The sequence below is a fragment of the Corella eumyota genome, chromosome 2, assembly GCF_963082875.1.
Source record: "Corella eumyota chromosome 2, kaCorEumy4.1, whole genome shotgun sequence".
Taxonomy (NCBI): domain Eukaryota; kingdom Metazoa; phylum Chordata; class Ascidiacea; order Phlebobranchia; family Corellidae; genus Corella; species Corella eumyota.
Genome location: NC_137491.1, coordinates 20,440,394 through 20,457,089, shown reverse-complemented (window position 1 = coordinate 20,457,089; position 16,696 = coordinate 20,440,394). Strand labels below are relative to the sequence as shown.

At 27.1% G+C, this 16,696-nt stretch overlaps 1 protein-coding gene across 1 annotated transcript; it reads right to left on the bottom strand.

The window, feature by feature from the left end:
• Positions 1-651: 651 nt before the first annotated feature.
• On the bottom strand, positions 652-15,428 carry LOC145742720 (ikaros family zinc finger protein-like). Its single transcript, XM_082560503.1, has 14 exons — positions 15,425-15,428; positions 8,508-8,612; positions 8,200-8,352; positions 7,798-7,875; positions 7,546-7,665; positions 6,077-6,244; positions 4,751-4,858; positions 4,285-4,523; positions 3,768-3,917; positions 3,473-3,554; positions 3,172-3,333; positions 2,766-2,911; positions 2,314-2,434; positions 652-2,176 (listed from the first exon to the last, which is right to left on the bottom strand). Exons 2-14 carry the CDS (start codon positions 8,599-8,601, stop codon positions 1,794-1,796), a joined length of 2,004 nt encoding a protein of 667 aa, XP_082416629.1. The 5' UTR covers positions 8,602-8,612; positions 15,425-15,428; the 3' UTR covers positions 652-1,793.
• Positions 15,429-16,696: the final 1,268 nt, after the last annotated feature.

Below are 16,696 nucleotides of genomic sequence, written 5' to 3'. Positions count from 1 at the left end.
TTGTTCAAAAATGCAATTATTTTATTGGTGTTAAAAATAATTCGGTATTAAAGTGGCCCTTTATTCCATTTATTTAAACATTATAACACTGTGTATGTTACTGTTGTATGTTGAAATTTAAAATTTATTCATCTTTGTTTTTTTTAATTAGTTTTAATTTTTTAATAAAAGTACTTTATTAAAAACGTTGGATCAAAAAATCGGTAAGTATAACTGTTTATTAAGGTTAAAGAAGGAGAATTTAAATTTAATATACCTAAAGTAAAGTAAACCTTTTGTATAGCTTAAATACAACTTATTGTAAACCACAATCACATGAAATATAATACCCAAATCAAAGTAATTGGCCTTACAAACTTAACTTATTTATCCTTTAATAAGTAACAACAAAAATCGAAATTTTGCCATTAATTTATTAGTAGGAAAAGATTCAATAGACTAAGCTGAAAGTTAAAACTGTTTTAAATGGAAATTTAATTAATAAAGTAACTTTTAAAATTGTATCTTCTCCATGTTCAGGATAATGGCCACATAAAATTTTGGAAACACTGTTTTGGAGCTACGACATAAAATATTGGAAACACTGTTTTATTGTTGACCAATCACCGAAAGGCACGTAAGGTTGCATGCAAAGCAAATAACACTCGTCCAACACTTTAACATAGCAATTTAAATTGCACTTTTTTAATAGAAAGCTTTAACAAATTATGGTCCACAAAGGTAATAATAAATAGAATGTAAAACAAAATTAAATAGCAAAATGTACAATTGCAAAAATAGAATTATTTAGCAAGAAAAAAAGGTATTAACGCGAATAACGCCAAAATTTTGCATTCAAATGTTGTTAGCCTATTTAAATAATCAAGCACACTTATTTTGAGGTGTTATGCCGTCAGAAATTTAAATGCAAGAGGTACTTGGGCAAAAATTGCGGGCAAAAGTTGCGGGAAAAAAATTGATAATTTACGTAATTATTTAAAAAAATATTGCGCGTATTTTGTTAAAAATTTGTAAAATTTTGATTAAAAAAAAAAATTGCGAAAATTAATTTTTATTAACGAAATTTTTTAAAATTAATTTTACAAAATTTTTGATTACTTTTTTAAAGAAACCTGCCCATTAATGAGGTATTAGATTTTGAGGATAAATACTTTGAAGCAAATTATAAAAAAGTGATATATTAATGCATGAGTGGTTAATACTAAAATAAGTAAAGAATTTAGTTAATAAACGCTTGTACCTCAGGCCATAAACATTGCAAAAGCAGCGAATTAAATTTTAGAAATGAATAGCGAGCAGTTAAGGCACAAGCATAGCAGAAGGTAAATTTTAAAAAAATAATAAACGTATTTTATACCTACATTAACAGAGATAATTTTTGTACCAAATAAATGAAAATGAAACTAAATTTTTAAGTGCAAATTTAAACAAGATTTTAAGACCTTAATTTTTTAAATTAATTTTTTTTTAAAAACAACAATTAACATGCAGTCTTAACTGAAACTTTCAAAAATATTTATCAAACTTTAGAGCTTTAATATTTAGCCTAGCGTAAGAGAATAATTCTGTCCAAGTAGAAAGGGTTTATGTGCAAGGGTAAGTGCAATTTTAAGGAATTAATAAGAAACTTTGTTTTAAATTTAACATTGCAAAAAAAAGCAGAAAGCAACAACATTTAAGTATATATGTACACGATAAGTAGCTTAAATTGACTATTAGAACACTATTTGTGTTGACAAAGTGCATTATAAGTACAAAAAATAAATTAGTAAGAGAAATTATTAATAAGAAATTCATTGGACAACTGCTTTCGGTAAATACGAAGGCCTCGAAATAAAATTCTCGGCCTCGTTTTCCGATCGCGCTGTTAAATCTTCACTAGGTGTCGCTATTTCCACTTTATCCTCAACATCTTCATGATCCCCGCGCACTATAAGATGCTCTCCTCTTACGATGTGAGATTGGAACGCGTAACGATCGATTGCCTGGTAACCACACACGTTACACTCGAGTGGGTTTCGGAAACCATGGCAACCGGCGTGGATGGCGAACATCACGTGATCAAGAAACAAGCAACGACAATGAGAGCAAAGGTAAGCTTTCAGTTCCTCGATCTCGTTTTCTTCCTCCCCGGCTGAAGTGGAGAAAACGCGCAATCCTGAGCGCGAGGCGTCACCTAGCGAGAGCCAAAAATTAGAAAATATTTAACAACATATTTTTGACCGATAATTTGAAGTTCTAGTTTATTAATTAAATGTTCTCATATTTTTGTACGATTGGTTTGTCGTGTTATATTGTTGTTTTTATAATCACCTGATTTTCCAAGTGGTGACGTACTTCGTCCTTCTGATGACGTATCCTCGCTTTGTTCCGCAGCATTGTTTCTATATTTGATCAGAGTCGGAGAAACTTTTTCACGCGATTGGTTCTCAACCTAAATATTAATTTCAATATAAAATTTAAGTTCTTTTCAAACAAAATGTAGCCTTTTTTTGTCAGGCCATTACATTTGGTCACAACACAAAGAAGAAAAAAGTATTCTCGAAGCATAGGGGCTTTAGTAAACATTATTAAATTTGATCTTTGTAACGTTATTGAAAAGAGAAATTCTGAAAAGGAAAATCCAATTGAAAAGGAAAACCAAAATATACATTGGTTATGCTTATAAAAGGCAATTGAAATAGTATCCCTAATTACAAAAGATATAACTTTAACATACTACGAAGTCAATTTTTTAACTTAAAGTTTTCACTAATTTTTCTTACGTTAACGGGTGAACTAGATGCGCTGATCACCCTTTCATTCAAATATTTTGGTCTTTTTCTTCTGGAACTTCCACCGTTAGAGGGCGGTGTGTAGCTCGATCGTTTTCCATTATTATTCTGGTAATCTTCAACCAAACGACTTATTGCTAAAAAATTAATTAACAATTAAAAAAATGCTATAAGAATACTTCAGATTGAAATACTTGTTAAAAAGAATAAAATAAAATTTTAATCTATTCTGTAACAAAGATACTTTAACACATCCATATTAACAAACGAAAACTTATTTATAAAATAATATTTGTCGGTTTGACTAAATTAATGCCAAATATTTAAATAAAATTTCAGCAAAAGCACAAAACCAAACAAAAAATTAGACAAATATAATTTTAAACTAAAATTATACCTTTTTCTTTAAGGTCGCATGCTTTTAAAGCAATATTATTAGGATTACTAATAGGCCTGAAAGGTTGGTCCCCGTTTGTCACTGAGGTTAGAACGAATTCACCTTCAACCGACGTCCGCTGGTTGGCGTAAGGGAGCTGATCTTTCAGTTCGTCTTTGTCAGCTAAGCAAGGCCAAAACAAAAATGCAGAAAGGTTTTAAATAAAAGCTTTAAAACAAAATTAAAATAGCAACATCAACTTTAATAAAAAGTTAATGTTAACATTAAACAAACCATGCTTTTATTATGACATCACACTCACCAATATTTCGCGCCAATTCGAACTTGTTTGGAAGAATTCGTTTTGATGAAAAATCGATGGCTTCATCTTGTAAAGCGTTTTCCTAAAAAAATATATAATCATTTTTTTTTTATTTTTAGGATTAACTTTATAAAGCAGTCTAGTTAGAGTATTTTTTAGGTTTTTTTTTACTAACAACTACATTTTAAACTAAAATATCAATCTTGAAATAGATCGGTTTTGGTGCGAATTAAACCTAAGACCACTTGATCATCAACTTTTATATAAAATTAACAACAAACACCCAATATTTTACCTCTTGGTTTTTCTTAAGCTGTTGCTGCATCATTGAAGTGATAAGAGAAGGCATGTACTGTAATGCATTTGCAACAGTAGAAGGTAAGATGCTAGGTGGTAAGATTGGTTTGGGAGCAATCACTTTCGATAAGTTAGAATTTTCCTCTGTCTAAAAAACATTATTTAATCAATTTAAAAAAGTTTTCTGTTTCCAGGTTTTAACAACACAATAAAAAGAACTTTTTGCCTTTAATTTGCCTTTTTCCAACAATGTAGGTTTCATTAACACATATATTTTTCTTATTTTTGGGTCAAATTTGCTCTAGTGTATTAAAATGCCCCTGCTTAAAACAATTGACCAAATCTTTTGTATATATGTAAATTCTTTACACTTTTCACAAAAACTTTGTTACAAATTGTCGTTAAGACGTCTGAAACCGTTCAAAACATAAATAATCTTCTTAGTATCAGCAAAAACAAAATTTAAAAACAGAAAAATATTGAGATAATTTAATATTAAAATATGTTAATACTACCTTGGGAAATCTTGTAAATTTCTGCGGGGTTGTTGTTTTCCTTTTCCCGCTACTGCTCGCATTCTGTCCCAAGGTCAACGAATGGTTGGCGCTTAGGTTAAGAAATTGTTGAGACTGAAGTAATGACGTCATGGGAGGTATGGGCAAAGGTAAAAGTTGGGATTGGGAGTAATTTGGCCTCTTTGGCGACATCTTGCTGTTGAGTTTTGCGGGCGAGGCTGACGAAGAACGACCCGAAACTAAATTTTAAAAGTAGAATTTTTAAATTTAACTAAAAATTTAAAAATTCAATAAAATAATTATAATAAAATAAAACAAAAAGGGGCTTTTCGTTAAAATCCGAAACATCTTCAATTTATAACAAAAGTGAACCTTAGTATAAAAAAAACAGTTAATTTTTATTATAATAATTATACTGCATAAAAAACTAAACTATGTAAACAAAATGTAGAAAAACAGAACTTACCTTTTGATATCGGGTCGTTCTTATAAGTGCATTGGTATTCATGTTCTTTCAAAGATTGTCGTGACTTGTAACTTCTAGCACAATATACACATCTGTATGGGCGAACATCTGTATCAAAGTTAAAGTATTAAAAACTAATAGTGTCTTAAATTAAAAAATTAATAATAATTTTCATGTTTTAAACATTTTCCTTTATGTTCTTTAAAATTAAGTTATATAGAGACAAAAATAATTTTAAATTGTTTTCAATAGCCTTTTTTGATCTGTAAAACTGTACAGTTATTAAACTAAGAAAGGTAGCAGGACTTTTAAAGGTTTTAAATCGATAAAACACATATATAACCTTACTAACAGCGAACATATTACATTCTCAGTATTTTATGTGTTAATTAAGTTACTATCTATACAAGTGTTAAACTAGACAGGAATCAAAGTTGGTTAAAAATAATATAAACAATAAGAATAATTACATCAGAACTAAACAACCAAAATTAGATGAATAAATATAAGTACAAAGTGCACGCCAATATAAATGTACTGAAATGAGTAAAACTTTAAAACACCCAATGAATTTAACATTTACATATAATATAAAACATTGAGTAACAACTAAAATTGTCCAAATGATTAATAAACATTGTTGTTATGTCGGTCTAATACAGGAAATTCGTATTGTCCATAATAAATAAGCTCATCATTCCTCATATTTTATTGATTGTTTTTATTTATTCGTTTTATTAAAAAATGTTACACATTAACCTATCAACAAAGTTCATTAATTTAACTTATCGGGTAAAGTTTTTTGGTAATCTTTTATGGAAACCACGTCAGGAGAAAATTAAAACTAATTTCCAATATTATCGGATCACATTAACGATGGCATTTTTAATAGTTTTAACAAACAAGAACAAACATCACCTGTAAGGTATTAGATCAAAAACAAAAAACCCAAACATTCCAATACCATGTGTATTATATTACACAACACATTGGAGAATTAAAAAATAATATAGATTCTACAAACAAGAAAAAAAGGAAAAATACCATAGATTTTTAAACAAAAATATATGACATTTTAAGACCATTTTTTTACACAACTTTATTATATTAAAATAAATTTATGGAACTTTAAAACTTTACCATCAGCCTTTTTTTAAACATGACAAAACATTTTACTAAATTTTGAAGCCTTTTTTAAAGAAAATTAAAAAATGATATATATCTTTAAAAAAACACTAACATTACAAAACCATTACTACCCACTTTTTTTAATCTTACTTGGTGAAATTTAAAAAATTAAAAATTCTTGTAGATTTTATAACATACCAGAATGGATTCTCATGTGTCCGTTCAAGGCATCCCTTCTTCTGCATCGGTAAGAACAAACCGGACACTGAAACGGTTTTTCCTCGGAATGAATCTTGTAATGTCGTCGTAAGTTTCCCTTCTGAGTGAATGCAACCCCACAAACTGAACATTTAAACGGACGCTCACCTGAACAAAAAAAAATAAGAAATTTAAAGTTTGTCTATCAGTAAAAATATTTGAAATTCCTAAATCAAATTAAGACATCAATTTTTATTACATTTTTTTTCTCGCGTAGAATATTTTTAATTTTAAGATAGATTTTATATTTTTTCCATGTCAAAAAAATTGTTCTGAAAAAATTTAAATATTTTATAGTTTAAAAAATTTGTTCACTAATTTTAATATTTTTTGACTCAAAGTATTTCAATGTTTTTACTACGAACATTTAAGTGTAACTTTAATTATTAAAAATGAATTAAAATAAATATTTAAAGTATTAAAAAAAAGTAAAAATTCCTTATTAAATATATAGCCAGGAAATTTTATTACAAAATGTTTAACTTTAAATCCAACGTTATTGGCAGTATAAAAGAAAACGCCATATACCCTCGGGCGCCGGTCGGGCAGTCTAGAACTTTTTAAATATAAAAGCTATGATTAATAAACCAAATTTATGAATAAATTTAAGTTTTGCGTGGGCATAAAACGCTAATTCAATAAAGTAATAACAAAGTTTGTGATATCAAAATTTCCATATTTAATATCAATTCCTAATTCCGTAAATTTGTCATTTTCTCTCAAATGTAAAGTAAGTATATCGAAAATAAGTTTACTGAACTAAAAATAACACCCTCACCGCTATATAAGTGTGCAAAATTGACCAAAATAGCGAATAATAATTCAAAATAGCCATAACAGGAGATTTTAAGTTTATAAATATTACAACAAGATTCTTTTTCTCAATATTATCGATTTGCGAAGCCTAATAATTAAATCGAAAATTTAATTTTCTCAAAACAAGTTGAAATTTTCCTTAAAGTTTGGAACGAAGTCTACATTATGACGTCATCGAAACAAACAATGGTGACTATGAAATCATTAAGAAAAAGTGATAAACAACTTAATAAAGTTATTAATTTTTAAATACATTTATTTTAATTGTTAAAAAATTAAAATGTTTAGTCAATTTTTTTTCCAAATTTTTATTTCTTTAAATTTTAACTTTATTTAAATAAAAAAAAACTTTTACAAAAAAATACAAAATTAAATTTAAAATTATTAAAAAAATACCAAAAATTATAAAAAAATGTAGGCTAAAAAAAAATAAATTGAAAAATAAAATAGCAAAAAAAATTCAAAAAAAGAATTATACAATTTTTGAACTATACAAAATTAACAAGATCAAAAAAAAAATTAAAAATTATATTACTAAAAAAATAAATAAGCAATATTTAAAAAAGTGAAAAAACATCTGATAAAGCTTATACCTGTATGAGATCGAATATGAACCTGGTAATGACTCTGACCCGCGCATATCAAACCACATTCCTCACATGCGATCAAGTTTAAGTTCCGCGCTTGCTGCGACTTCGCGTCATTGTTCAAATCTGTTACAGAACAAGCATGAGATTATGACGTAATTTACATAAGATTGTGACGGAATAAATAAAAATGAAAAATAAATAAATTTTATGTTTTTGTTCTTTTTTGTTATAATAACAAATTATGACGTCACAAACCTTCATTTTTGTTGTTTAAGACAAGTGATGTAGGTGTCGGGCTGACCGATTGTTGTAATGACGTCACGGATGGTTGATCTAGACAAACTTATTGTTAAAAAATGACGTCACAATATAAAAAATATGGCATCATTTCTATTAATAATCAGTTTTGTATTCCAGAACAGCTAAAAATCGATTAAAAATTTCCTTCAGAAGAAAAACTTGTTTATTTTGCGTCGGTGTAAAATTTGCAACATCGCCCGAGGACAAATTGTCACACAAACAGTTTATCGCGTCACGTGGGACGACTATTGCGTCACAATGCAACTTCCCACGTTATTATTTTGAACCAAAGAAACAATAACAATTGATAAACAATATTTTCCTAACTATTATAAAATATTCGTTTTTTCTTAATACCATTTTCTTTGCTTGATTGTGACGTAGGAGATAGTGACGTCATAATCGAAGGTAGAGTGGGAAGTTGAATAGACAGCGTAGGTGCCTCGTCGTTTGTTGATGTCATTATGACGTCATTATTAAAAGTAGGGGACCCATTTGTGCTAGAATTTTCTAAAAAAAATATTTTAAAAAACATTTTAAAAATGTTTTTAACCAAAATTAATATCTTAGAATAGAAATTGTAAAATAGATATTGATAAAAAATGGTAAATAAATAAATGTAAAAAGTATTTGGTCACAGAAGAGATAAAAAAAGTTATTTTTACTTGGTGGAGGTGATTCCTTATTTTCCTCCCAGTTTTTTTGTTCTGGAGAATTGACATCGGTTCGTGTAATATCCTCCATACTATTCGCAGGCATTACACCTGTATCTGTGTGAAAATAATTCTTGATTATTTTGTCATAAGAAATTTAAGGTTTGTAAAATTAAAAAAATTTTAAGTTGCAAAATTAATTAAATTTTAGATTTAAAACAAATTAAATATTCTACATAACATAAAATATAAAAATCAAAATTTTAAGTTTACAAAGTTTGTAAATTTTAATTAATTGTTTAATAATTACCTTGTTTTTTTGTTGTATAAAAATTTATACCAAAATAATAATATCAAAATAAATTAAATTATAACAACTTATTTAACATAAACCTGTAAAAAATAGGTTATTAATATATATATAAAAAATAGAAAGTAAATTTAGAACTTTTTTTAATTAAAATCCTTCAAAATTTGGTAAAACAACTACACCATTGTTAACCTTTGTTATATTAAAAACTAATTGTTATAAAAACTAATCCATTGTTGTTAAACAATACTCATTATTTAATTGCCAATAATCAACAATACAACGAATAATATCCATAACTCTATATCTAAAACTGGCCCAAAAATACACCAAATTCGTATATTTAAACCTAAAAAATTCTGTTTACAATTGAATATAGAGTTAAAGCGTAATTTGATGATAAAATGACGAAAATTGATGTTGCGAATTATTGTGTTTTGTAATATATCCAAAATCGAATACCGGAAAACACAGAGATATCATTTTATTTACAATTATATTTTTTCAATTTCTATGACAAATTAAAAAAAATTAGCTTAATTCTTTTCGACATCACAAATAATAATTATTTAACGTAATATCAATTATTCTTTATTTAAACAACAATAAATATTAATTACTAATTAACATTTTTATTTATTTTAAAAATCACCCTAAATTTAAATTTTTTTTTTCTAAAACTGGTTTTCCAGCAATAACAAAAATTCTAAAAATACCTCCATTTTTATAGATATTATGGCGCAATAAATTAACCTTTATACTTCATAATAATCAACTTTATTATTCTCAAGCAATTTTTCTCCTAAAATACCAAAAAAAAATTCTGATTTCAATTTGGATTCGAAAAATTATTTTGTCTAAAGTCGCTTCAACTTTAAAATTTTTTAAACAGTAATCGTATATAGTTGCCATCTTTTGGTCAAAATTAACATAAAGTTAATTTGATCGTCGGCGAAGGGTTGTAACTAACGTAAAAGTCAAAACAAGGACATCCTGCCACCGTATTGTCGTGGCAAAATATCAATCACAAAATAGTTAAAACTCTATTTCAAATTTAGTTTTGATAAATCGCTTAAAAAGGATCTAAACTTTCATTAATAAAAAAATAAAGTTAAAATATCTAGTTTCGCCATTTTTTCATTGCAGCTTTTATCTGTGTATTACAACTTTCTTAGTTAAACTTATACTAGTACATAACTTTATCCTAAAATTCTTAAATAAAAGTTTTAAAAAAAATAAATTCCTATCCATCTATAAGCTTTAACTAAGCACATTAATTTGAACGACCTTACGTTATTCCATTCTATGGGAAGTTAGTTTGATTGATTGGACCAATGATATAATATGCTCTCTATAAACAAAATCACTATACAAGTTTGTTTATATAATAAAACAAAAAATAATTTTTAAATATTAACTAAAGATTTGTTTAAATTTTGTTTTAAAATATAATACAATGTTTACAATATTAGAACATATTACTGTTTAAATTCAATTATGACATTTATACATCGTTTAAACCAAGTTATAGGAAATTGTTTTTTATTGTTGTTATAAATTAAATATATAACAAACTTTTAATTAATATTTGGATGCGTTTTTTAGGTAAAATTGTTGGGAAAAAACTTTAAAAATAACTTAACTTAATTTTTTTTTCATTTTTAGACTTTAAAACTTAAAATCAGCACAATTTTTTGCTTCAATTACAAAAACCAAAATTTCAAACGAGAAAAAATTTCTAATTCTTATTTAATTCGTTATTTTTACAACTAAATACTAAAATAAACTAAACTATAAAATACTTGCAAATAAAGCTTGATGTAGTAATGCGTAAACTTCTACTTAAAACATAAAAACGCAATAAATTGTTTCTTAAAATTCACTTTTACTTGCACTGTTGAGCTACGTTGTCTAAATGTAAACATTTAAAAAATACCGACTTCCTGTTGAATATGGAATACGAAATATCCTTCCATCGTATATAGATGACACTCTGTGACGTCATACGCGTGCCTAGTGACGTAAGCAAGCTTTTTAAACAAAAAAATTCCAAAATTTAAGAAAAAATTTAAATCAAAAAAAAAAATTTAGGAATTGAAATTTCATATAAAAATTTATAATATTTGTAAAAATTAAAACATTAAATTTTATTTATTTGCAGTCTACATATTTTAAAGTAAATTTAACTTTTACCACTAATTCCCAACGCCTTTAAAAGCCTTTCCTGCGTTTGTGTTAACTTGCAAGCTAGATTGCTTAATTTTCCTGGAAGTGGAAACTTAAATTTTGCACGGAAACCCTTTCACGATTTTTGGCATCTTTGAATGCCACACGTGTTTTATTACAACAAAAATTTTTAATCGTTTTTTTGCATTAAAAACTATATGCGTTATGGTAAATTTGTTTAATTGGTAACTTAAAAATATAATTTTATAAATAAACTAAATTATAACTTACTTTTAAAATACCTAAACTTTTCTTTTAATAACCTATATCTTAAACCCTTTAAATGAGCGACGGGTTTCAAATAAAACATATAATATATCAGCTTTTTTTAATAAATTAAGCTATATCTAACTTTTAAAAAATGTACATTTACCCTTATTAACAAAATACTTATATCTGTTTTAAAGGTCTTTACTGAGATATCGCTTGCGAATAAAGTAAATAACATAAAATACATAAATGAATAAACTAAGTTATATCTTATTTTTTACAACATGTGAATCTTCCTTTTTATATTAACAAACTACTAACCAACATCTTCAACATTTTTGAAAAGTTTTCAAAGCAAATAACACAAACTATAGTTTTAAATAACGTTAAAAATACATTATAATTAACGTTTAATTTACCTTGACCTATTTTCCCTTATTAACAATCTACTAACCTATTGGTAACAAACTATTTTAAAACATCTAAAAAAGCGAAATCAGCGAATCAAGCAAATAACACACAAATATACAATTTTTTAAATATTTCAAGCCATAACTAAGTTTTAAAATATGTTAATCTACTTCTATGTTATTAACAAACTAATATCCTATATCTTCTAATCTTTATAGTTACTGCTCGCGGATTAGATATATAACATACAACACTTACACACATTCAAAATGTTTCATTCTGTCCTTGATGAACTCCAAACACAAAAAGATTTCTTGCAATGCACGGCAACTTAAATGGAAGTAAAGGTGCCATGCCCCGAGGCCGACGTGGAAAAAAGGAAAACTTAAAACCGGTCCAACGACAACGACCCAATCAATATCTCGAGAATTCGCTTTCAATTTGAACGAAAATATTTTTGTAATAGTCGAAACTTTGCGCTACCAACAAGTTCTTATAATTTTAAACCTTTATATAATACAACACATCAAGGCTAAACAATAATTTTAAAAGTGATATTGAAATTAATTAAAATTATTTGTATTTAAAAATTTTTTTCAAAAAGTGCGTTTACGTCACCATAAATGACGTCATAAGTTAATGTAGATAAACCTATATTTCGGTAAGATTTTTTCGCAATATAAAATTGTCTTTTAGATTTACTTAAAAGGAAATTTTAATACTATGTTTTTTTATTTAGAGTCAAAATGCTTTAATTACAAAATTAACTTACTAAAACTAAATTCCTGTTCACAAAATTTTACTTAACCACAACTTTTAAACATCTGCAATTGCATTTAGTTTGTAATCTGCAGAAACATTGCTTATACAAAATATTTAACATTTTTTACCATAGTTAAGATACCATTTGCCTGATCTTTTACATATATTAGCTAACCTAATCGCATGCATATGAACAATATAGAAACGAACTAATATTTATAATTCAATATACGATTTTTACTGCAAAATTGAGTTTAAATTTTCTCTGTATTTTTAGTTAACAAAATTCCTTTTTGTGAGATAAAAAATGTTCCTTTTTTTTAACTAAGTCTACATTTTTGTTTCACTTCATTTCAGTTCAACGTTGGAATGTTTGCCTTAAACCGGGTTTGCAAAATTACGACAGAATTTCTCTTATTTTCTCCCCGTTTTCTTCCTAAAATCTCTCCCGCTTTCTCTTTAACTAACAAAATACGGCATGCATGAAAACAGGCAAAAAATATTTCTTTTCCAACCTCAGCTTATTTATGTTTAAATCTCAACCTCCGCAATTTAATCAAAAATATCTTAAAACTTGTTTTTCTGGAGTAGAAAAATATTTTTAGATTTCAGAGTAATATTTCCAGACATGAATAATATTTTTACGAATGCTGACGTAATATTAATACCTTAAAAACAATTCTCTGAAAATAGCGATTAGTATATTTAAAAACAAGTTCAAGTTCAGGAAAATTACGCGCGATAAACGGAACGCTGGTAATAAACATGGTAAGTGACGTCACAAACGCCTCGCTATTACATCGATGTTAAGGTTCGTAAAACGACAACAATAAAATTTATGATGTTAACCCCGGCGCATAAACTTTAATTTCGCCGGGAAAAAAGTTAAACTTGCCCGCAGGTAGAAATGCCGGGTGTTCACAATAAAGAGAAAACGAGAAAATTGACCTCTCTCTCGAATAAAGAAACAAGAGAAAAAGGTGAGTTCTCTCGAACTCTGGGACCGTGGTCACGTGACAAATATGATTTTCCAAGCCTTGCATGACCCCGGGCGATACCAGAAGATTTCAACATTTTTCAATTTTACACGACCTTAAAAATTTCAACTTTTCAAGGTCAACTGCACCAAGTTCACATTTTAAAAATACACAAAATAAACTTGAACTTACACAAAAATTTATATTTTATTCATAAAATTAGAATTTAATCGTTTAAATATTATTTCCGTAAACATTATTAAAATTTTAATAAAAAATTAATTACTTTTTATATTAAATTCACCAATTAATTAATTAATTAATTAAAATAATTTGTTCTATTAATTTTAACTAAAATAACTTTTTTCTGTCACTTTCACAACTAATTATTATGACGTCACTAAACGTCCTAGCAACGTATGTAAGATGCCATAAATTTTTCGTAGCAACGGTTGCCATAACGACTTTAATTTTAAATTTACTTGGAAAACATTTTTGACCCTAACTTAACACTAATTAGAAGTCTGTTTAAGAATTCGATTATTTCAGCACAATGGAAATTTGTGTGACGTAATAGACAGATTTTTAACTGAAATCGATTCGATTATTTTTTTCCAGGAACACCAGTTAAATAAAAAATAAAAGAAAACTAAAAACCTGAAAATCCCGATTCGTGATTCGAATTCGGGAACGTTCTAGATTGTCGCACGATTCCATGCCATGCACAATAAGATGCGCACTGACCTACTGCGCATGTAACTATATATCCTTTAATCTTGCAAAATTTGAAGAATCGATTTAAATATTTTAAATTTTTAAATAGTGACGTCACAAAGAGACAAAATGGAATTTTTATAAAACCTGAAAATTCCTTGAACTAAAAAAACTCCAACTTTTGTTAATTAATCTGATTAATTATTATTTTAAAATAACTACTTTAATTGCGATCTTCCAAAACCAAAAAATTTTAGATTTATTTTTAAATTTTTTGTATCGTTGTTGTCATGGTAACGATATCATTTAAAATTATGACGTAGAAATCCCCGCCAAATAAATATTCTAAAATCTTGACTAACATACATTTTAGCATTTTAAAGCTATATTACGTCATACCGAAGGATATTTCAACCTTTTACGTCATAATGCAAAAAAATTAAACTTATTACGTCATAACGCAAAGAATTACCTATCATAATACAAAGCGCAAAACAATTTGAAAATTCTGAATTTTAAAAGACTTTTAAACAACTAATAATAATTAAGCAGCAGGTTTTAATATTTGCAAGTTCGGGCTCCTGGTTTTCCTATTGTTAGCTTACAGATTAACTCCAATATTAAATATTAAAAGGGCTGGTGAGATGCAGGTTAAAAGAGGGGTTAAATATTAAATTGGGTTTGAAAATCGAAGATTAGTTTAAAAATTTAATTTTAGCAAAATTTAATTTTTTTTAAAAATTTAATTTTAGCAAGTTGCTAAACTGCTTTTAAACAAGATTTGTTAATTGGATTTACTAATATGCAAATTAATTTTTCTAGGAATTATTTTTTGTCATAGTAACTTATTTAAGAATATGTTTAAGCCATATTTCTGATTAAATAAAAACTTAATCGTTATTACTTTAATTTAACAAAACTATTAATAAAAAAATTAAACATAAAATTTTTGTTTAATTTTTCAAAATTAAATTAAAAAAAATTGATTAATTAATTATTTCATACGTTGAAGAATTTACCTAAGAATAAAATCACCAAAATGAATATTTTGCCCATCGACCCCTCCCAATTAGTGAGATACCGGCCCTGGGTTGCTAAGCAACGTTATCATTGTTTTATCCAACTTATGCAGAGACAAACAATGTAATTAACTGTTCAAACAACCAAGGTGCAACGTTTAAAACAAAATTACCGACAATTTGTAAAATCTAAAAACATTTTGACGTAACTACGGCAACCCTATTACGTCATTTTGCAATTCTTAATAAAAAATGTGACGTAAAATGGTGAAATTTAACTTGTACTATGACGTCACTTACTCGATTGTTTGTAGACTCGTAGCAGCCGTTTTTCGACGTGATCACGTGCCTCGCCATTCCAGACTGTTTTTTCCATTTTTTGAAAAAATCCATTTATTAACTGTGACGTCATACTATTAACTTTGTGACGTCATACCCTGTAAAACAACAAAACGGTTTAGTAATTTGAATTAATACGCTACATTATTGTGACGTCATTATTACCTAAAACTTGACAGAAAAAGTTAAATAATTCTAATTAACTTTAAACAAAAAGTTTAACCTTACCTTTAGCATCTGCATGTCGAAATAAAAACTCAATTTTTTCCACTCAGCTGCAGGTCGAATGAATAGTTTGAGAATTAAGTCAATTCGGGCTTTTATCGGAAGTAATAGCGCCTGGAAAACCGAGCTAGTGTGTCGCAACAATAGACAATTATATGACGTAATAGAACATATTGTTATCACACATTTAAACCGACTGAAAAAAGTTCGGTGAATATAAAATGGAACCCAGGTTTTTGTTGATTTTTCCAGAATTTTGTTGACACTTTGATAAGGCTACAGAATACGCAACAACCAGGTTAATGGTGTTGTTATTTCTTGATTAATTCACAAAATTTTAACGTGTAATTTAAATTGCAACTAAATACAAAAAATGCATTAAAAATTGGACAAAAATGCATTAAAAATTAGACAAAATAAATCACTAATTAACAAATGGTTTATTTCACGGAAAAAAGTGAATTTTACAAATTGTCATGTTTAAAAATTCTTTTTTAGCGTCAGTTAACCAATTATTATCAATAAAAATGCACAAATGTACAAATGTAATCATAAACTTGTTAGGAATTCCTCAACTTTAAACTTTAAACGTTTCCAGATTTTTCCACTTCATTTATTTCGCAAGCTGGCCAAGAATGTTTTGCATGACTGCAGACGCTTTTTGCCAACATGGAAAAATGCGAAATCAACCCCACAGCAAAAAGTTCAATTTTCAAGCACTTTGCGGTTTTTCCAAGCTATGAATGTCGTGTAACACGCACGCTAGCAACAACTTTTCGCGACCTATGCAAGTTGTATTTTTATCCCTACCCAGCCAGTTGTGATATAGTAACCTATTACATTAACTATATTGGAATATTTACCATTTAAAATATTATCACAACTAAATAAATTAAATTAATGTTAATTTTTTTTAGTTGTATTAGTGTAGTATTTATTGTATAACGTCTTATTCCTTTATAAACGCCCAAAAAAAACTTAAAAAAAGATTCCAATCCGTAAAGTTTT